Below are 22,440 nucleotides of genomic sequence, written 5' to 3'. Positions count from 1 at the left end.
TGTATTTATTTAATTATTTTGTTGACCCTGGCGGTCCTATTAATGTATTGTTCTACTATACAGAGCTGCATGCACATGTAGAACCATATACAGTAAATAAAAATATACATATAACTTCTAGCCATAAAAGAAAATATATGCTATACACATATGGATAGTTCCCATATTGGCTTCTGATTTTGTGCCTAAATATTGCATCAGTCTTTAGCATGTGCAAAAATATGTACAATGAAAATGCTGCATCTGGCAAAAATATGTACATTTTTGCAGTGTTTTTGCCTTCCTACTTTACTTAGTAAAAGAGGCCAACAACTTATAAATATCCATTTTTTGATAGTTCAAATACAAAGCTGCCTACCGCAAGCAGCAAGGCCATCATGTTGGTTTCCGCAGCCTCCAGGATGATCCTAAGTCTGTATGGGCCATGCATGTTGGCAAGATCCAGAGCGACAAAGAATACAAGAAAGACTTCGAGAAATGGAAGACAAAGTTTAACATGCCTGTTGACATGCTGGGCTTCCTGCTGGCTAAGAAATGCCAGACCTTAGTCAGTGACATTGACTACAAAAACATTTTGCACAAGTGGACCTGTCTGCCAGATCAGAATGATGTGGTTCAGGCCAGGAAAACGTATGAAATCCAGAGTGATGTAAGTATGTTTCCTGCTTCTATACTAGAACAACTACTAGTAAAATGCTATACTGTTAGCTGGAACCTATTATACACTCTCATATTGGTTTATAGCTGTGAAATCACATATCTCACCTTTGCTTAATATCTTTTAGGTTGCATACAAGGCTGACCTTCAGTGGCTTAGAGGCATTGGATGGTCACCTAGTGGCTCCTTGGACAATGAGAAAAACAAAAGGGCATCATTGATTCTTAGCGAAAACAAATACCGCCAGCATCCAGACAAATTTAGGTTTACTAGTGTTACAGACTCTTTGGAGATGACATTGGCAAAATCAAATGCTGAGATCATGAATAAGGTACAGTATGTTCCATTATTATTATTAAAGAATAAAGAAAAAGATTAATATAATTATGTAACAATAGTAAGGTGCCTGTTTACTAAACTAAAGTCCATATTAGCATAACATTTTACATTCACAGAATAATTGCTTACTGAAATAATATAAAATTCTATGCAATCTAATGCATATTCTACTACACACTAGTGCATACACAATGAACAACAAAAATGATAAACCTCTATTTCTCAAGGGTAAGTGTATAAGTCATGCAGTCTTATCAAGCAAGTGTTAAAATCAGTTTTTATTAATGATAGTCTATATTGTATGCATTTCAATTTTTTTAGCATAAAAGTGTTTTTATTAATTTTTAAAGTTTGTTCAAAAATATTTTGTTGACATTGTTACCACTATATGAATATTTAACATTTTTATATTTTCCCCATTTTTTAGCGGCTTTACACTCAGGCCTGGAACAAAGACAAAACCCAAATCCATATAATGCCAGATACACCAGAAGTTGAATTGGCAAAACAAAACAAGATCAACTTCAGTGAAGTAAGTGGGAATAAAACATTTACATATATATATATATATATATCTCTTTCTCTATTTCATGTAACTTATGTATCGCAACTGCTTACCCATCTTAGTAAATAAATTCAGCATGACTAATTAACAATTCTTCTCTTTAGAAAAAATACAGGGAAGCTATGGAACTTGCCAAACAGAAAGGTTATGATTTGCGCCCTGATGCCATCTCTATCAAGGCAGCTCGAGCCTCCAGAGACATTGCCAGTGACGTAAGTATTTTATTCTTCTCAAGATCTTTCAAGGGAAACTTGGAATTCAGTTCTCCATCACATCCGAAGTAATCAAGAATAGTCACACACTTTCAACTAGCTGGACTGTACAGGGTTCACATCTTTGTTTGATAAAATGTCAAGTGAATTAGTTTTCCTCATTTGAAGTTTATTTAGTATAGTGAAAATACATCCTCATATTAGTTCTGATTGGCAGAGGCTCCCATAAATCATATGTCTTTATACAGCTCTAAAGTCTATTAAATGTACAATATGTGGATATATGGATTGTATTGTCTACAATATTACCGGTACTCTTATTAGTCAAAGCTATTTCCCTGATGTAAAACAAACTTTTTTCCAATAGTTCAAGTACAAAACAGCCTACAGAAAACAGCTAGGACACCATGTTGGATGCCGCAATGTGCAAGATGACCCTAAACTTGTGTGGTCTATGCATCTGGCTAAGATTCAGAGTGACAGAGAGTACAAGAAAGACTTTGAGAAATGGAAGACAAAGTTTAATATGCCTGTAGACATGCTGGGTTTCCTTCTGGCAAAGAAATGCCAGACCTTGGTCAGTGATATTGATTATAAGCGTCCCTTGCACCAGTGGACTTGTCTGCCAGATCAGAATGATGTTATCCATGCCAGGAAAGCCTATGATTTGCAGAGTGATGTAAGTATATCTTTACAATACTTTGATAGTAAAGTAATGCAATACTACAGAACAGACATATAGAACAAAAAACATCTGAATTCTGTTATTTCTTCTATCTGCAGAATCAATACAAAGCTGATCTTCAGTGGATGAAGGGCATTGGCTGGGTTCCCATTGGTTCCCTTGATGTCGAAAAGTCCAAGAAAGCTGGAGAGATCATAAGTGAAGTAAAATATCGACAGCGCCCAGACACTATCAAATTTACCAGTGTAACAGATTCAGTGGATTTGGTACTGGCTAAGACTAATGCAGAAATCATGAACAAGGTACTGCTTGTTAATTAGTATAATCACATGGTTTATACAAGACACAAACAATCCTTTTCCTTAACAGGAAGAAAATAAGTTTAAATACATGGAACGTAAGCCTTTCATGAAAACTTGACCTAAGCCACATAAATCAGTATGGAGATCACATGAAATGCAATAAATAATAAAAGCATACTATGGGAAAATATTTTATACAAGCACTCAATATACTCTTTTTTTTTTTTTAATTCACCCTTCCAGCGGCTGTATACAGGAGCATGGGAAAAAGACAAAACAACAATTCATATCATGCCTGATACTCCAGAAATTACCCTGGCGAGACAGAACAAAATTAATTGCAGTGAGGTAGGCTTTTATAAATAGATTCTTGGATTTTTTTTTTCAAAATAAATATTGAGCATTTAGTATAATTATGCATAAGCTGACATGTTTTGTACTTTTTAGAGTCTTTATAAACAGTCCCTGGAAGAATCAAAGAAAAAAGGCTATGACCTGAGAGTGGATGCTATTCCTATCAAAGCTGCTAAAGCATCTCGAGATATTGCCAGTGATGTAAGTTCCAGCAGAGAATCTCTTTGTTAATCTCTTTTGAGTTATTGTCACATTTTTATTGACAAAAGATCTAAGGCTTGATGCTAATTTTTCAATTTAAGGAAAAAATATCACTAGAAAACATAGTACATATCTTTTACCTATTGCCTTATTTAATGTAGGCCAAGAAAGCTTTTATTAAATGTATAAAGTATATCAAAATCTTTGATTTAATGCTATGATCATTGCAATATTTGAGGTTTAAAATCAAAAAATGTATTTAACTTGTTTCAGCACCAGTGTTAAGTAATTATAATATACATACTTAAGTAGAGCTTCCAAATCAATTTTACCACCCATTTAATTTCAGTTCAAATATAAAACTGGATACCGCAAACAGTTGGGACACCATGTGGGCTTCCGAAACCTGCAAGATGATCCAAAATCTGTGTGGGCCATGCATGTGGCTAAGATCCAGAGTGAAAAAGAGTACAAGAAGGACTTTGAGAAATGGAAGACCAAGTTTAACATGCCTGTAGACATGTTGGGTTTCCTTTTGGCAAAGAAATGCCAGACCTTGGTCAGTGATATTGATTACAAACGTCCCCTGCACAAGTGGACTTGTCTGCCGGACCAGAACGATGTCATCCATGCCCGTAAAACATATGATCTGCAAAGTGATGTGAGTATGGACAGAATGTTGCCAATGTAAGAAGCAAAGAGTCTCAAATATATGCCATATTTGCCAAGATATATGGCTTAATTTGTGCTGATTACCATTGCATGTGAATTTGAAATTCTTCTTGCTTCTATTTTTTTGCTGACAGAATCAATACAAAGCTGACCTGTCATGGATGAGAGGCATTGGATGGGTCCCCATTGGCTCACTAGAGGTGGTGAAGAACAAAAGGGCTGGTGAGATTCTAAGTGACAACAAATATCGTCAAAAACCTGACAGCATAAAGTTTACAAGTGTGACAGATTCCTTGGAGATGACTCTTGCCAAAGCAAATGCTGAACTCATGAACAAGGTGAAAACTGAAACACTCCTGTATGAAATCTATAGAGTCAAGCAATTGCTACAAAATATAATAAGACTTTTGCACTTTTATATGTGCTTAGTATATTTGTTGATGGGGAATAATTAATGGACATGTAGGGATATACTAGACTAGCACCAATTCTCGAATTTCTACTTGATTTGAAGTCTGGGTTAAATGGTAAATGTTCAAAGGGCACATAGGGCATTCAAAACATCTTTAACGAAGAGGTCTAATAAATCCATATTTTCATATTTAACCGAATAGCAATTATTCATCTATCTATAGAGCGTTTCTTTTGGTAAAGCTATATTAAGGGAAAGAGGGGCTAATGTTGTGATTAAAACTTAATTTAAGTACTATGATTTACTATAATACACTTTTTTTCTTATAGCGTTTGTACACTGATGCATGGAACCAGGATAAAACTCAAATTCATGTGATGCCAGACACTCCAGAGATTGTTCTAGCAAAAGCAAACCGCATCAACTTTAGCGAGGTATGTACTGACATTAGAAACTTGAAAGTGTATGGTAAATGTTCCAGTAAAAAGATGGTTATATTTTTATAACTGTGTTATGATATTTCATACTGTTTTATTTTAACTTAGAAACTCTACAAACTTGCCCTGGAACAAAGCAAGAAGAAAGGATATGACCTACGCAGTGATGCTATCTCAATCAAAGCTGCCAAGGCATCACGTGATATCGTCAGTGATGTGAGTATGCCAAGGAGTGAAAGAATTTTACCAACCACAAAGCAGATTTTTTCTTGATAACAACATTGATATGTTAAAGTTTCTAAAAACAGGTTTAGTCAAATGTTTAAGAAACCAAGAACATGACCTATCCATTTATCCAATTTGCTTTTATTTTGGAAGGTGGGAGTAGGATTAAATAATGACATCATTATCAAAGGAACAGGATATTGGACAGAGCACTATTTAGCAATTTAGATTATTGGTGTGTTAATAAGCATTCTCATTTACATTTCTAAAACATTCTGTATTCATACAGTTCAAATACAAAACTGGATATCGCAAGCAGCAAGGGCATCATGTTGGGTTCAGAAGTCTGGCAGATGATCCCAAGTCTGTGTGGGCCATGCATGTGGCAAAGATCCAGAGTGAACGTGAATACAAGAAGGATTTTGAGAAACTAAAGACAAAGTACAATAGTCCAGTGGAAATGCTGTCTGTGTTGTTAGCCAAGAACTGCCAGAAACTGGTCAGCGACATTAATTATCGTCACCACCTCCACCAGTGGACCTGCCTGCCAGACCAGAATGATGTCATTCAAGCAAAGAAGGCCTATGAACTGCAAAGTGATGTAGGTTATGGTTTGAGTATTGTGATGTAAAATATTTCAGCTTGAATCTTTCTTTCAATAAGAAGTTAAGTTTTATTTCATGATCAAAGCTGCATTTGGGAACTCATATCTAAAGATGCTACCTTTGTTTCAATATTATAACATGTTTTTAACAAATGACTATTTTATTAATTTACTTTTTATTTTCTACAGACATATTTACCAAAGGGAGAAAAAAATATTTTTTTTGCATTCATATGTGGATACTTTTCTTTTGTCTCAAGAAAAGTTTGTTTCTCAAGAACAGGGCAGGAACTAGGGGTAATCAGAGTAGACGCCTGCCTAACAAAGCTGGGGGGGGGTGCCAGGCACAAACCTTCACTGTTGCCTACCCCATGTCTGGTCCCCTATCTCCCAGACAGTCTGTACTGTCTCCCTGTCTATAGGGTATATTTATCAACAAGTGAGGTTAGAGATCGCCACAGTCCTCTAGAGTGAAATTCCACTATTCTCCATTTATTTCTATGGAATTTTTAAAAAAGTATTCATCAATGGGTGAAAGTGAAAGTTCATCCTTTGATAAATATACCTTCAAAATCCCATAGAAATTAATGGAGAGTGGCGGAATTTCAATCTAGAGGACTGTGGTGATTTCTAACTTCATTTTTTGATAAATATACCCCAGAGTGCGCTTCCTCGCATGCGTTCGTTGATTCGCACATGTGCGAGCGGCAATTCACGCATGTGGGAGTGGCAATTCTGCCGCGACTGGCCAGGTTGCCTAGGGCACCTGGCCAGCCTGATCCCAGCTCTGCTCAAGAATATATTAAAAATGTATCTTTTTTTGATGTTCAGGCCGTCTACAAATCTGATCTGGAGTGGCTGAGAGGCATTGGCTGGGTCCCTTCTGGTTCACTGGAAGTTGAAAAAACAAAGAAGGCTGCAGCAATCCTTAGTGACAAAAAATATCGCCAGAAACCTGATACTCTAAAATTTACCTCCATACCTGACTCCATACCACTGGTTCTTGCCAAGAATAATGCTCTTCAAATAAGCAATGTACGTATAGATCTATCTTTTTCAGTTTTAGACATTTAATATTGTGTTTTAAAAAAAAGGATAAATAACAAAACTGGTTACTAACTAAATGTTTCACATTATTTAGCCAGAGTTTTTCCCATGGAATTTTATATTCAGTATTTTAGTCACCCCCATAGGTGGCTGTAAGGCAAAAATAATGCTCTTTTGGGGAACAGTGTAATTACAGAGCTATCATGGAGTTTATCTACACATTGATTATGATCTTCATTATAAAGTATTGGTTACACTGTTTACGATTACAATATTAACAGTATTTTTCTAAAAAAATTTCTCTTGTTCATTATACTCAATATTTTCTAGCCAAGTTATCTTCTAGAACTAACTGCCTAGATTTCTAGAATTTACCACTAATGCAAAGACTACTCATGATTCTAGAGCTATTTTTAGGAATGTGTAATAAGTTAAACTTTTTATAAGGACTAGATAAAAACAGTAAGGACCAATAGTATAAAAAAATAGAGACTGCTCACAATTCCTTTCCCCCCTCTTTTTTTCAGAAACTATACAGAGAAACATGGGATACTGACAAACAAACCATTCACGTCATGCCAGATACACCAGAGATTTTACTTGCTAAGAGCAACTCTGTGAATATCAGCAATGTGAGTATTTTTGCGTTGGATAAGATAATAAAAGTGCTAATATTGGATTCTCCATCACTAAAAAGTAAGGGGTTTGTTAGTCAATCCATGTGTCATTGGATAAAACTCCTTTCCTCTGTTTATGTATTTTACACTCCAACTTTGGCGTTCATACTTATCCACGCTATATCACACATAGTAACATGCCTGTTTCTTTTTATTCCAGAAAGCTTACACATTAGGATGGGAACAAACCAAGAAGAAAGGATATGACTTAAGAGTTGATGCCATCTCAATCAAAAGTGCAAAGGCCTCAAGAGACATTATTAGTGATGTAAGTCCTTAGCAGTTATTTGCCATGTCCAGACTAAAGAAAACCAGATGCATTATTAACATGGTAACCTACACCAGATGCAGTAGAAATACAACTCCCAGCATCCATTAATTATCTGAGCTGATAAGAGTGATGGTAGGATTTGTAGTATTGCAGAATCTGAAATAATAAAGGTTGCCAATCAATGCACTGCCAATCAATGCACTAAAATTGTACCAAAAAACAACAGTGCATCTTTTTGATGTCAAATTAACAACAATAATAAATGTAACAATATTTATTCCATATTGCTAAACTAAAACTTAGTACTTCTGCCAGAAAGGTAGAACAAAGCTTTCTTTCATCTGCCTCATTTTGTTTCTGAAATAGAAAAGCTAAATATTTAACATATTCTGAGTTTAATATTTGTATTGTTATTTAGTTTAAGTATAAAACTGGATATCGCAAGCAACAAGGGCATCATGTTGGATTCAGAAGTCTAGCAGACGATCCCAAGTCTGTGTGGGCCTTGCATACGGCAAAGATCCAGAGTGACCGTGAATACAAGAAGGATTTTGAAAAACAAAAGACCAAATACAACAGTCCAGTGGAAATGCTGTCTGTGTTGTTAGCCAAGAACTGCCAGAAACTGGTCAGCGACATTGATTATCGTCACCACCTCCACCAGTGGACCTGCCTGCCAGACCAGAATGATGTCATTCAAGCAAAGAAGGCTTATGATTTGCAGAGTGATGTAAGTGATTTATAGACCATGTTTTGCTGTGAAATATATCATTATATTTGTCATACTCTGATAGGGCAAACAAATGAAAACCTACTCTGCTTAAAATCTGTCCATCTTCTCCTTTTTAGTCAATAACCATTGTACACTGTAACATCTTGAATAATTGACTACACTAGCCCTCCAGCTTTCCACACTTATATTGCCCCCATCACTTCCCAAAAGCATTTGGCCCAAGATCTTGTGTAATATATAGTTATAGTCCTTGGTACTTGTATAGTAAAGCACTCTGCCTGGGTTCTTTGCTTTGTCATAGTTACAAAACATCTATCTATATATATATATATATATATATATATATATATATACACACACACATGTACAAGTTCTGATGTTCTAAGAACAAGAAATGTATTTTAGGATGCATTTATTTTTTTTACCAGGCTGTTTACAAGTCTGATATGGAATGGATCCGTGGTTGTGGCTGGATACCGAACGATTCTTTGGAAGTGAATAAAGTGAAAAAAGCCCAGGAAATCATAAGTGAAAGAAAATACAGACAAGCTCCAGATACTGTGAAGTTCACCAGTGTTGTTGACAGTCTCCCTAATGTCTTGGCTAAAGCAAATGCTCTGCAGCTCAGCAAGGTGAGATTTTAGATTCCTGAATTCTTTTTTAAAGGTAATCACCCTGAGATCGCAGTCAGTCCTTCCAAACTGAAAAATGATCTGCTGATACCCCTTTGCTTTATATGAGTGGAGCATTTTTAGATGAGAAAGTGAGAGGCGAAGCAGCGCCAACAAAATTGCAACTCCTCCTTACTGGGTAAAACTAAACAAGGGATGTACAACCTGAGAAGCTTTCTGAATACAATTCTTCCTTACCTAAATTTCTTTTTCTGTCTCCTTTTTTTAGAAACTGTACACAGAAGTATGGGAGACCGACAAACGAACCATTCATGTCATGCCAGATACACCTGAGATTTTACTTGCCAAGAGCAACTCTGTGAATGTTAGCAAAGTGAGTATTGTTATTATGGATAAAATCATGATCTAAGGACAAGAGGCACAGTGAACACAGTTTAAGTGGAGCAGATGAGAACAATGCCATATTTTGACCATAAATGGCAAATCATTTTAGCCTTTATGTACTGTATATAATGGGAAGTTAACATTTTCATTATGCCCAATTTAGCTATCATTAAACCAAATAAATTGGGAGGTATGGAGTCATCAATTTACTTGAAAAAAATATTGATGGAATAGATGGCCAAGAATATTTTCTCATTACATAGACACAACCAGGCTGTATTATGAATATTTCAGTGTATGTATAAATGGCTGTGTCTGTCTGGCTTACATTTACATTTCATGTGCTCTTTTATTACACAAAGCTTTTGGTGTCAATGATGAAAAAGTGAAAGTGATCTGTAATAAATAAATCAGATAATTAAAAATAACTAGTAAATTTAACAACCATCATGTTCACAGAAACGATATGAACTTGCCTGGGAAGAAACCAAGAAGAAAGGATATGATCTGAGAGTTGATGCTATTACAATTAAGAGTGCCAGAGCTTCAAGAGATATTGCCAGTGACGTGAGTAGGCCATTTACTCTTAAACAATCATAAGCAGAGAAATTTTAATTTGGTATAATACTACTTACTGTCCTGTAATTATATACAAAGTGATTATAAAGTCTGTATATTTTCATATATTACCAGTTCAAATACAAAACTGGATATCGCAAGCAGCAAGGACATCATGTTGGGTTCAGAAGTCTGGCTGATGATCCCAAGTCTGTGTGGGCCATGCATGTGGCAAAGATCCAGAGTGACCGTGAATACAAGAAGGATTTTGAGAAACTAAAGACGAAGTACAACAGTCCAGTGGAAATGCTGTCTGTGTTGTTAGCCAAGAACTGCCAGAAACTGGTCAGCGACATTGACTATCGTCACCACCTCCACCAGTGGACCTGCCTGCCAGACCAGAATGATGTCATTCAAGCAAAGAAGGCTTATGATTTGCAGAGTGATGTAAGTGCTGTATCTGTTGATATTTGGATTTTCTGCTTTTGTAACTAGGACTTGCACTATTCTATATATTTGACATCATCCCAGATTTCTTTCTAGAGATAAATAGATATGTTATTTAAATGCTTTATATTTTATTGTACAGCTGTAATAAACCGAACCTTTAAGATAATTTGCAGAAGTATCATTGTATCAAAAAATATAATTGACATTCTTGTGATACAATTTTGGTGCATGCAGGCAGTGTACAAATCAGACTTGGAATGGATTCGTGGTTGCGGCTGGATTCCTAACGGCTCTCTGGAAGTGAACAAGGTGAAGAAAGCCCAAGAAATTCTGAGTGAGAAGCAATATCGTCAACATCCAGACACTGTGAAATTTACCAGCGTAGTTGACCTTCCATCAATTGTACTCTCCAAGGCAAACGCTCTGCAACTGAGTGATGTAAGTAACCAAATTTTTATTTGTTTCTGCTAACAAAACTTCTTTATATTGTTATATATAAATGTTACAATATATGTAATAAATGAGGTACTCCAAAACATATATTCTTCTACTTACTTCTGTATTGATTTAATATAACAATAATTGAACAATCAGATTTCAAAGTAAATTCATGTATGTTGAATAAGTAGGTTTTTTTCTATGGAAAATAAGTTAAGTATATGATTAAATATATTTAATATGAGCTTGTGGAAAAAGCAAACAACTAGTCAAAACAACTGGTTAGAATTAAAGCATTTTAAGACGAAAATAAATAGCTACATAATAAAAACAAAAGTTTACAGGAATGATAGGATGACTTTTATATGTTTACAGATTTTTTGATAGAACTAGGGATTATGTGAACAGTCTAGAAATTAACATAAATGAAAACATTTTATTATTAGTATTAGTATTATATTAATGTCACATTTCTTTTCCCGAACTGACTTTATCGAGCTGATTATTTGATAAATGAGTTAAACTCGTGCGAGTTAGGTTGACTTTATTTTAATAAAAAATTTGATAAATTTGAGTTTCAGTAAATACCCCCCCTTGTTTTTTAATGAAGAGCATTAACTGTTGATTTTTCATCCATATTATACAGAATGTGTACAGAGATGCATGGAATAAAGTGAAAACAAAATTCAGCCTTCCTGCAGACACTCCAGAGATGGTTTTGTCCAAAGCCAACTCCATCAACATCAGCAATGTAAGTATTTACATCTTGCTTGTACCTCCAAGTCAAGATTCTAGGTGCAATTGACAAACACATTTTTTTAAATCTATTTTGACTATTAACAAAATGTATATATTGTTGAAATGTTTTGTTTCTTATTTCTATGGTGCATATATATCTTGAATATTTTCAATTGACAGAAACAATAGCAATTTAAAGGGGACCCATCACCCAGACAAGATGTATAATAAAAGTCCTTTTCAAATTAAATATGAAATCCAAATTCTTTTTTATATTAAAGCATTCATAGTTGTTGTAAACTCATTCAAAAATGCTGTCAATCAAATATTGCCTGCCCCTCCTCTGTGCCTTAAGCATTGTTGCAGGGGCAGACAATTACTTTACATTCAGCACATACTAGATATCACTGTAATCTCCACATTCCCTGGCTCTCATCCCCATTTAATTGTGTAACCAGTGCATGGGGATGGACATCAGGTTCCCCATTCTGGTGCACAAACAAGATTTTGAGATGATGCAAGGCTTGCTTTAATAACAGTGTCCACTAAATGGCTCCTGCCTCTTTGCTATCATCCAGACTGAAGGAAACAAGATTCAAATAATTTATATAGTGTAATTAAAAATGTGAAGCAATAAGAGATAAATGGGATTTGGAATAATTTTTTCAGGTGACAGGTCCCCTCTTAAAAGCACAGCAGTACCTATATTGTTTACTATTGTTTCGATTAGTTTGTATAAAGTCACACACCGTAAAGTGGGTTTTAGTATTGGCTAGAGGTTGGGAGAGCAATCCTAAGATCCAAAGAACCAAAAGACCCACACCCAGTCAGTAATGTGTTGACTCTTAGATCTATGCCACTACTTGCGGCACTAATAAAATGCCAATTTTAGCATCCAGTGGCTGTCCACTTGCACTGGAAAAGGTGTGCTTTTGAGCTCTAGAACTGGGCTAAATGCAACTTACTCTACTTCCCATTCAAGTGAATACAGTGTCTTGAACAGTGCTACAAATTTTGGTCATCAGAACTCTGGTGTGCCTTAGCCCTTAGGGCAAATTTATCAAAATGCGAGTTTAGATCTTAATAAATTAAAACTTAACCACGTTCTATTCATTCCTATGGGATTTTTCAAATTGTATTTATCAATGGCTGAAAGTTAGAACTCACTATTTGATAAATACAGTTCTAAAAATCCCATAGGAAGGAATATAGTTTTTATTTATTAAGATCTAAACTCACATTTCGATAAATCTGCCCCTATTAGTGTCTCTTTGTCAAAAGTTTCCTAAATACTATTATTTGTTATTTTTCAGATTTAGCCATATTTCCTGATGATCTTATAAATAATTTCCTACTCTCCTTTGTTCTTTGATGTTTGCCTCCTACCAGTCATTTTTTTACCTTTCGGTGAAATATATTTAAATATATTTTAATATATTTAAATATATTGCCTGTAAGCATTGCTCTAAAACAGCTTTTCAAGCCACTACCACTAACTACTCCAGTAAAAATGTCACCAGACTGTTAATTAAGGATATTCACAGTCCATCCAAGCATTCCTCTTAAAGGGTTCTGGATTATTTGGGCCCTTAACTATGTTACCTACTACCAAATGTTTAAGATTTTGGAAGATGACCAAAGACCAGTGAATCAGGCCTGCGGTGGTCTCACCCAGGAGCATGTTTTGGTTCAGTGCCATTTAGGCACCTGCCCTGTGTGCACCCATATACGTGTGCACAACAATGTTAGTGGATGTGACATCATGTCGTAATGCACATACAGGTGACATCTCTTCTGCCCGCACGCCACAGTACAGACCCCCTACCCACCATCTCTGCTGTCAGATTTAATGGTGAAGTATCCGGCAGCAGAGGAAGCAGAGTTTTTTTTGCTAAACTTTTATTTACCATTTAGGCATCCCAGGGTTGCCCCCTTAAATAGGCACAGGCCCTCGAGTGCCTATATGTTAAATACTCCTCTGGTTTTACCACATTATTCACAATAATCTGTCCCTAATTTATGTCCTGAAACAGGCACCAGATACTGTATTTACATGAGATCATAAAATAAACATGTGAACATATAAATAACATATACTGGCTTTCTGTCCTGCCAGGTGGCTGTGTTTTATAACTTTGTATGACATTTGTGTCTTTATTTCACTTCAGAAACTCTACAGGTTGGCAATGGAAGAAAGTAAGAAGAAGGGTTATGACCTACGCAGTGATGCTATTCCAATAAAAGCAGCCAAAGCATCTAGAGATATAGTCAGTGATGTGAGTATGTCTTAGTGTAAAAGAGCATTTTTCTTGCAGATTTGATTACAGGTATAATACAGTAGATTAAAGGAACAGTAACATCAAAAAATGAAAGTGTTTTAAAGTAATGAAAATATTATGTAGTGTTGCACTGCACTGGTAAAATTGATCTGTTTACTTCAGAAAAACTAATTTAGTTCATATAAACAAGCTGCTGAGTAGCAATGGCGGAAATTGAAAAAAGGCTATATGGCACAGGATAAATAATGGATAACAGACAACATTATGTTCTACAGAGCTTATCTGCTATCTGCTGTGTAACTTAAACCTTTTCTCCTTTGAATGGCTGCCCCCATTGCTACACAGCAGCTTATTTATATAAACAATAGTAGTGTTTCTGAAGCAAACACACCAGTTTTACCTGTGCAGGGCAATACTGCATTATATTTTTATTACTTTAAAACAATTTCATTTTTTGATGTTACTGGTCCTTTAATACAAAGTTATTACCAGGTGAAATAAATTCTACCTCCTTATTGTTTGCTTCACTAATAGAATGAGGCTTTTCTAACACTACCTCATAGAAAGCAGCTGTATAGACCTATAAATACAGATATGGGATCCCTTATCTGGAAACCCATTATCCAGAAAGCTCCAAATTAATAAAAAATAATCCACATTTTTAAAATTGATTCCTTTTTTCCCTGTAATAAGAAGACAGTACCTTGTACTTGATCCAACTTGATCCAAGACATAATTAACCCTTATTGGATACAAAACCAGGGCATATTTAATGTATATATGATTTTCTGGTAGATTTAAGGTACAAACATCGAAATTACTGAAAGATCCATAATCCAGAGAACCCCAGGTACTGAGCATTCTGGATAACAGGTCCCTTACCTGTATGTCTAATCCTTGATTTCAAATTTAAATATTTGGTGTGAAAATCACAAATTCACCAGTGCTGGTAGTGGATAGCAAGATAGTGGATGGGGAATTCGCAGTTTATAGACATGGATTCTGATTTATATTTTTTAACCTATTTGTATTAATGCAGTTCAAATACAAAACTGGATATCGCAAGCAGCAAGGGCATCATGTTGGGTTCAGAAGTCTGGCTGATGATCCCAAGTCTGTGTGGGCCATGCATGTGGCAAAGATCCAGAGTGAACGTGAATACAAGAAGGATTTTGAGAAACTAAAGACGAAGTACAATAGTCCAGTGGAAATGCTGTCTGTGTTGTTAGCCAAGAACTGCCAGAAACTGGTCAGCGACATTGATTACCGTCAGCACCTCCACCAGTGGACCTGCCTGCCAGACCAGAATGATGTCATTCAAGCAAAGAAGGCCTATGAACTGCAAAGTGATGTAGGTTATGGTTTTGGTTCTATGCTTTGATCTTGGAAAAACATTATAATATTACTGGAAAATGTAATTACCGATCACTAACTATTGATAAAATGTTACAAATAGTAATGCAAGCACTATGATTATACGTAAAACATCGTAACATCAATCTCGCTATTATAGTATATGCTCGTTCATTTGTTATGGGTCAGAGGTTTTTAGGAATGCTGTCTCATGCAGTCCTTTAAATCTGTGCTCATCAGCCAGTGATTGGATAGCTTTTGATGCAGACTGTTGGTTTTTAATTTTAAAATATTCACAAATTTACATTTGTTATATTTTCCTTTTTTTTTTTTGCAAATGCAGGCAGTGTACAAATCCGATTTAGAATGGATCCGTGGATGTGGCTGGTTCCCTAATGACTCTCTGGAAGTGAAGAAAGTGAAAAAGGCCCAAACTATTTTGAATGATCGAGCATACCGTCAGCCACCCAGCAGCTTTAAATTCACCAGCATTGTTGACTTGCCTTCAATTCTCTTGGCTAAAACAAATGCTGATCAGCTTAGTGATGTAAGCTAACTAGAGTATATCAGTATTGTGGTTTATTGTTTTTTAATGTTTTCTTACAAAGCTATATATTCTTTTAAAAACAGAGTAAGTATAAAGAAGCTTGGGAGACAGACAAGAGAACAATACATGTCATGCCAGATACTCCTGAAATCATGCTATCAAGAGCCAATGCCATTAATGTCAGCAATGTAAGTGACTAGATTTTGTTTACCTAATCTTTACATTTTAGTCGTCATTTGTTTTGCTTTTGTTAACAATTAGGAGTTTTGTTAAACACTCCTAAAACACATTAAGGTTCATTTAGCAAGTTAATACTAACTTTTATGTATACACAATGTAACAATTTCCTTGTTCCATACAAGCATGTGGTGTCTTACCCTGCCCCCCCCCCCCACCAATTTAATGGTTTCCCAGAATTTACACAGTTTTGACTCTGTCCCCTTGGAAGCATAAAATAGCCTTTCATCAGCTTTGATATTCTAGACCAGTCCTTTTTCTGGCTGGCATGGGATAACAGATCATGAAGGCTCAGACACGTATAAATATTGATACTGATTGATATTTAACACATACATTATAGTAACCTATCAAATGTATTAGCTAGTTGGATGAATTACTACATTAAATTACAGCTTGAGTGTCTGAGAATGCAACAGGGATAATGCAGCATTCTCAACTTAAATGTTTTCCAGGCACAGAAAATGATGTTATGCCTTTTTATTTATATCGCAGAGATCAACATTGAGCATTTTGCTGGTCTATTTTGCATCATAACAAAGTTAACAAGTCGCAAATAATGTTAGTAATTTGATCTAAAACTGAAATCAAAACAGGCTTGGAGGAGAAGTTACTTTCATTCAGTTAGCATTGGCTATGTTACATGGTGTGGTCATATTAATGTCATAAGAATCAGTTGATTCAGCTTGCTGCTGTTAAAAATTAAACATTTTTTTCTGTTGACAGTTTCATTAACTTTTGATTGTTTGCTTGACTCTAGAAACGTTACAGGATGGGCTGGGACAAAGTTAAGATGATCTATGACCTCAAACCAGATGCTATTGCTATAAAGGCTGCCAAAGCATCAAGGGAAATTGCAAGTGATGTGAGTAATCTGATCTCAAAATAATTTTCTTTTTTTACTTATACCCAGAATCCTCTGCACACGCAACAAATCTCTACTTAGCTTTATCTTGAGATAGAGATATAAAATGCTAAGAAGATAAAATATTATCCATTGATACATGATGGATTTATTTTATAAAGAAAGAAACTTTAATGCAAAGATCAGTTCTATAACATATTAAAAGTTACCTTAAAGGTGAACCACCCCTTTAATGAGCAAATTCAAAAAGTTTGTTTACAAAATTACAAAGATAGAGCTTAGCCATTTTTACTTTTAAACCTCTATAAAATAATTATCATTAACCCTAACAATCGGTATAAGAATAAAACCTGGGTATAATAACTGCTGCACATTTGCTTGTTTCCCCTGTAGTATAAATACAAGAAAACCCATGAAAAAGAAAAAGGCCACTACATCGGCACCAAATCAGCTAAGGATGATAATAAAATCGCTTGGAACATGCACGCTTCTAAACTTCCCAGTGACCTTGAATACAAAAAGAACTTTGAGAAAACAAAGACCAAGGTGAACCTTCCGGTCGATATGGTTTCCATCCTGTCAGCCAAACTGTGCCAGACCCTGGTCAGTGATATTGATTATCGGCGATACCTGCACCAATGGACTTGCCTCCCAGATCAGAATGATGTCATACAAGCAAAGAAAGCATATGAATTGCAGAGTGATGTAAGAACATGCCTATTACTTTTATTATCCATTCTTTAAATTGTTTTATGTAGCAACTTGATCATCAAATATTTACCCTTCACCAATGGAGCTTACAATCTAAAGTCCTTATAATACATAAAAACACACTATGGTTAGTTGCATCAAAAAAGGGGGAACATGCACATGTTTCAGACGTAATAGTATTTAACAACACAGTAACCAATAATCAACTGTCAAAGATGTCATGCATCTCACTGAAAAGGTAATGATTTTATTACTTAATTGACTTAATCTATACTGCTAGGTACGCCAAACTACTTAACATGTTGGGCAAATATCAAGATTTACATATAATCTCAAACTTCATCATTTCTCATAATTTTAGGCAGTTTACAAGTCTGACTTAGAATGGATTCGGGGGATTGGATGGATGCCTAATGACTCCTGTGAAGTGAAGAAGGTTAAAAAAGCACAGGACATTTTGAGTGAGGTATGTTTTTTTTTATACTGTACTTTCCCCTAAGTACTAATATATATATATATATATATATATATATATATATATATATATATATATATATATATATATATATATATATATATATATATATTATAATTTTTTTTTAAGATGTAGTTCCAGAGCAGCTTACTACTCAAAAATATTGAATCTGATCTTTTTTTCATTTTACAGAGGAAATATCGAACCAAACCCGATACAATGAAGTTCACTGCTGTTGCTGACAGAGTGGATTATGTTTCTGCTAAGCAAGGAGCTGACATTCTAAGTGATGTAAGTATCATGTGGACGGCATGCAGATGCAAAACAAATGGTTAGTTCGGCATCCCCTTTTGTAGGTGGAGGCTTGTGAGAAAATTCACATGAATAAATATATATATGCGTATTAAAGCAGAATTGCATTATATCTGCAGTGTCAGTCACCTGTGCTGCATGAAGCGTACATGAAGATATACATGCTCTTGTTTTTTCATAGTCTTGTTAGTATTTATAAAGTAATGTTAAGTTGTAAAATTGCTGTATTTCTACGTCTACAGCTCAGTTGGGTCACAAGCTGCTGAATTAGTTTTGAGCACATTTGACCGACTGCAGTCAAATATGTGGGGCATAACTTCTGGTGTCTTGGGCATCTTAAATACTTATTCTGCCTCTTTGCCTTGTGAGCCAAACCCACAAAACAACAATTGTCTTGGCTGTGACTAGATCACACTTTCACACATCTGTGAGTTTCAGCCAACACCTTACTGAAGTTCAATGGAACCACTGTTATTGGATATCTGTGACTTCACTACCCTCAAGGGTTTAAATGCAGGGGAATTCACTATCAATTCAGTTGAACTGAAGAAAGCACTCAGATGAGTGGTGAAGCGTTTTCAAGAAAAGCTGTAAGTGGCAGATTTATTAAGGTTCGAATGGTAAATCCGAATTTGAATTTTCAAAATATTTTTGGTCAAAACTCACCATTTCGAATTTAAAACCACCAACTCAAATTTGAATGCGAGATTTATCACTACTCGACCCTGGAAACAATTCTAATTCGATCCTTCGCCACCTACAACCTGGCTAATTCATGTAGAAGTTAATAGCAGAGGTCAGTTGAACCATTTGAAGGTGTTAATAGCCTTCCTGACATTCAAGTTTTTTTTTCAGATGAAAACCCAATTCAAATTCGATTCAAATTTTCAGATCGTTCCTATACGATAAAATTCTAGACGTTTGAGGTTTTTCTTAAATAACCTCCCATTCGAGTACATTCTAATTTATTAGAGTGAGAAAAATTCACATAACTTCGAAATTCGAACTTTGATAAATAGCCCCCTAAATGTCCAGTTGCCTTTGACTTAATTATACTAGATACAGTATGACTAGCAAGTGTTGCTGTTACGATCCATAGCAGGCAGGTTTATGAATGGATATTATTGCACTGGGGTTGTGTATATTAAAGAAATCCAGTATTCATATTTTTTATTTTGGGGAAATTCCTCCTAGTATTTAATATTATTTAGAAAGAAGCCCCGTTTCAAATATGTCTTAAATCCAAAATGTTAACATTTTATTTTTCATTAAATAAATTGAAAGTTTAGCATAGTGCAACAATTTATGGCAGTAAATTATAAATGTATGCAGTCCCAACAGCTCAAAAGTAAATGTATCTTTTTATTATTTTGAGTACGATTGAAATCTTCCTGGAATTTTTTTCTAATAGGACATTCAGAACAACACAGGGTCCCAATTTCTTTAGCTGCCATAATAACATTTTGTTTGTCTTTTAGATCAAATATCGTGAAGCATGGAACAATGTCAAGACCAAGTACACTGCTGTGAATGACTCCCCTCTACTTTTAACAGCAAGAGAAGCAGCAAAGAATGTTAATGATGTAGGTATTCTTGTAGTTCCTATGTTGCACAGAGATTTTGCTGTGAAGCAAATGAAGATTAGTAGAAGGTGCTTCTGTCATTGCCAATGGTTTCTTTACTCACTGCTGTTTAGAATATTTGTGTTTAATAAAGGAAGCACAGACAGAAAAGTTCACAAGCTATAGATGTACTGTGTGGGTTGACTAAAAATTGCGCACTGTTTTATCATCTTGAAGACATTGCATGACTTGATGCAGTCTTCTGTATGTCAGGTGAATGCAGATAAAAAACCTAGGGACTCAGCTTAAAGCTAGGCTACTGTCTATGCAAGCCAACCCCTCTTTCAAGCATGAAATATACATTGTTTTAAAAAGAATAAAAGGGATTTATATATATATATATATATATATATATATATATATATTTTTTTTTTTTTATATGAACAGCATTTAAATAAAAAAGTAATGCTATGTCATTTGCTCATTGATTCTTTTTCTTTCAGAAACTTTACAAATCAGGCTGGGAGAATATCAAAGCAACTGGCTACCAGCTCCCTAAAGATGCTGTGCAACTTACCCATGCCAAAAAGAGCAGCTTGGTCCAGAGTGAGGTAGGTTGTTTTAGAAATTTACTGTAAAGCATTGTTTTCATGTATAATTTATTTTCATCCCAGGTATGGGATCCATTATCTGGAAACCCATTATTTAAAAAGCGCAGAATTACAGGAGGCCATATCCCATAAACTCTTTTTGATTTTAATAATTCATTTTAAATCTTTTTTAATAAAATAATTCACATTTAAAAAAATTATTTTCTTTTACTATTTAATAATATTAAGATATGAATGACCTTATTGGAGGCTGGGTTTGTTTAATGTTTAACTGTGCTTTTAATAGGCTTAAGGTATGGAGATCCACATTATGGAAAGATGCCTTATCTGGATAACACGTCCCATACCTGAATGAATATGAAAAAATAATTTATTCCTTAATGCTAGTTGCTACCTTTGGACTGTGAACACTAGAAATGCTATCTTCATCCTTGTTTATTTATATTTAGCTGAAGTACAAAGCAGAACACATCAAACAAAGAGGCCACTATGTCGGAGTCAAAAGCTTAAATGATGATCCCAAACTCCGCTGGTTCAAGCACGTAAACCTGGTTCAGAATGATAGAGAATACCAAAAGAATTATCAAAAACAAAAGTCAAAGATCCACATCCCTGGTGATATGGTATCAATTGAATCGGCCAAGCAAGGTCAGCATTTGGCTAGTGGTATTGATTACCGCCATTATCTACATCAATGGACATGTCACCCAGATCAGAATGACTGTATACAAGCTAAAAAGGCTTATGAACTGCAGAGCGATGTAAGTAGCTTTTAATATATACAACATAGAGGGTAAATATAAAATGAATAAGGCTATGCATTTGGATTTTAGTGTCTGAATATTACACATTTATGACCACCATAAAACTAGTTTAGTAAATAATACTAAGCATTGCTGTTCTAGGCAATCTACAAATCTGATCTAGAATGGATTCGAGGATGCGGATGGGTCCCTCTTGACTCTGTGGAACACCAAAAAGTGAAGAAAGCTCAGAAAATTATTAATGAGGTGAGGATGACTTTCAGAATTTTGTACTATTCATAAATGGAGAGCCTTCCTAAAGGTGAAATAATGCATACTTTCTCATTGCAGAGATTCTACAAAAAAGATGCACAGGACAATTTCTCCAAATATACGCATGTGGTTGACACACCACCAATTGTACTTGCCAAGCTCAATGCTGTCATTACAAGTGATGTAAGTCTGATCATTTCTAGTATGTACTTACCCCATCTGAAATATAAACATTGAAGCTTTTAGCTTTTAAATTATGGCTGTTGTGTGGTTTTGTTTTTCCTTGACTTTTTATATTTCTCTTTCAGTTGAAATACAAAGAGACCTTCAATCTAGAGAAAGGGCACTACATTGGATCTCCAGACACTCCACAGCTTAGCCATGCCAGGGAGATGTCCAAACTCACTAGTGAGGTACTGTACAGTGCTAAGTCATTCTCATACTGCACCTAACAATAACTAAAAATCTCCTTATATGGGAAGGAAATGGGGTTGTTCCAGAAAGACTTCGTGTTGTAGTAAATGTTTTTGTTGCATTAGTTTTTTAGACTGTGTGGTTTTGTGATTTTTAAGGGGACTTTAAGTAACGTATCTATAGCTTTCTAAAGACACAGATCCTCATGTGTTTTGGAATTAGGGGGTTCTAGGTTAAATCTTTGTGGTTCTAGCATTATGATCGCCTGAATAATATTTACAATTAATCTGTACCGTTTACCATTTCCAGAAATTATACAAAGATTCATGGGACAGCAGTAAGGCCTTAGGATACCAGCTGCCTCCTGACTACTTGCCTTTGGTTGGAGCTAAGCATGCAAAGAATGTAACAAGTGATGTAAGTTTTCTCATTAAATGAGGTCATTTCAAAATCAAAAAGTTTTT

At 35.2% G+C, this 22,440-nt stretch overlaps 1 protein-coding gene across 18 annotated transcripts in view; it reads left to right on the top strand.

The window, feature by feature from the left end:
* The window catches only part of neb.L (nebulin L homeolog), a 130,191-nt gene that overhangs the window by 53,148 nt on the left and 54,603 nt on the right, over positions 1-22,440 (top strand). For 17 of the 18 annotated variants that reach the window (XM_041576139.1, XM_041576141.1, XM_041576153.1 and 14 more), the window contains 38 exons: positions 338-649; positions 786-989; positions 1,425-1,529; positions 1,667-1,774; positions 2,142-2,453; positions 2,558-2,761; positions 3,005-3,109; positions 3,209-3,316; positions 3,666-3,977; positions 4,123-4,326; positions 4,730-4,834; positions 4,946-5,053; positions 5,352-5,663; positions 6,498-6,701; positions 7,241-7,345; positions 7,551-7,658; positions 8,080-8,391; positions 8,823-9,026; positions 9,295-9,399; positions 9,870-9,977; positions 10,104-10,415; positions 10,653-10,856; positions 11,503-11,607; positions 13,763-13,870; positions 14,913-15,224; positions 15,570-15,773; positions 15,857-15,961; positions 16,771-16,875; positions 17,269-17,580; positions 17,948-18,052; positions 18,254-18,352; positions 19,852-19,956; positions 20,439-20,546; positions 20,996-21,307; positions 21,452-21,556; positions 21,641-21,745; positions 21,871-21,975; positions 22,286-22,393. In XM_041576139.1, the coding sequence (XP_041432073.1) occupies positions 338-649; positions 786-989; positions 1,425-1,529; positions 1,667-1,774; positions 2,142-2,453; positions 2,558-2,761; positions 3,005-3,109; positions 3,209-3,316; positions 3,666-3,977; positions 4,123-4,326; positions 4,730-4,834; positions 4,946-5,053; positions 5,352-5,663; positions 6,498-6,701; positions 7,241-7,345; positions 7,551-7,658; positions 8,080-8,391; positions 8,823-9,026; positions 9,295-9,399; positions 9,870-9,977; positions 10,104-10,415; positions 10,653-10,856; positions 11,503-11,607; positions 13,763-13,870; positions 14,913-15,224; positions 15,570-15,773; positions 15,857-15,961; positions 16,771-16,875; positions 17,269-17,580; positions 17,948-18,052; positions 18,254-18,352; positions 19,852-19,956; positions 20,439-20,546; positions 20,996-21,307; positions 21,452-21,556; positions 21,641-21,745; positions 21,871-21,975; positions 22,286-22,393 (6,564 nt within the window). The remainder of the gene's footprint in view (positions 1-337; positions 650-785; positions 990-1,424; positions 1,530-1,666; positions 1,775-2,141; positions 2,454-2,557; positions 2,762-3,004; positions 3,110-3,208; positions 3,317-3,665; positions 3,978-4,122; positions 4,327-4,729; positions 4,835-4,945; positions 5,054-5,351; positions 5,664-6,497; positions 6,702-7,240; positions 7,346-7,550; positions 7,659-8,079; positions 8,392-8,822; positions 9,027-9,294; positions 9,400-9,869; positions 9,978-10,103; positions 10,416-10,652; positions 10,857-11,502; positions 11,608-13,762; positions 13,871-14,912; positions 15,225-15,569; positions 15,774-15,856; positions 15,962-16,770; positions 16,876-17,268; positions 17,581-17,947; positions 18,053-18,253; positions 18,353-19,851; positions 19,957-20,438; positions 20,547-20,995; positions 21,308-21,451; positions 21,557-21,640; positions 21,746-21,870; positions 21,976-22,285; positions 22,394-22,440) is intronic. The other variant, XM_041576151.1, reaches the window with a different exon arrangement.

This window comes from Xenopus laevis, chromosome 9_10L, assembly GCF_017654675.1.
Source record: "Xenopus laevis strain J_2021 chromosome 9_10L, Xenopus_laevis_v10.1, whole genome shotgun sequence".
Lineage (NCBI taxonomy): Eukaryota > Metazoa > Chordata > Amphibia > Anura > Pipidae > Xenopus > Xenopus laevis.
The sequence above is the reverse complement of the archived record's forward strand: the minus strand, read 5'-3'. Positions and strand labels throughout refer to the sequence as shown.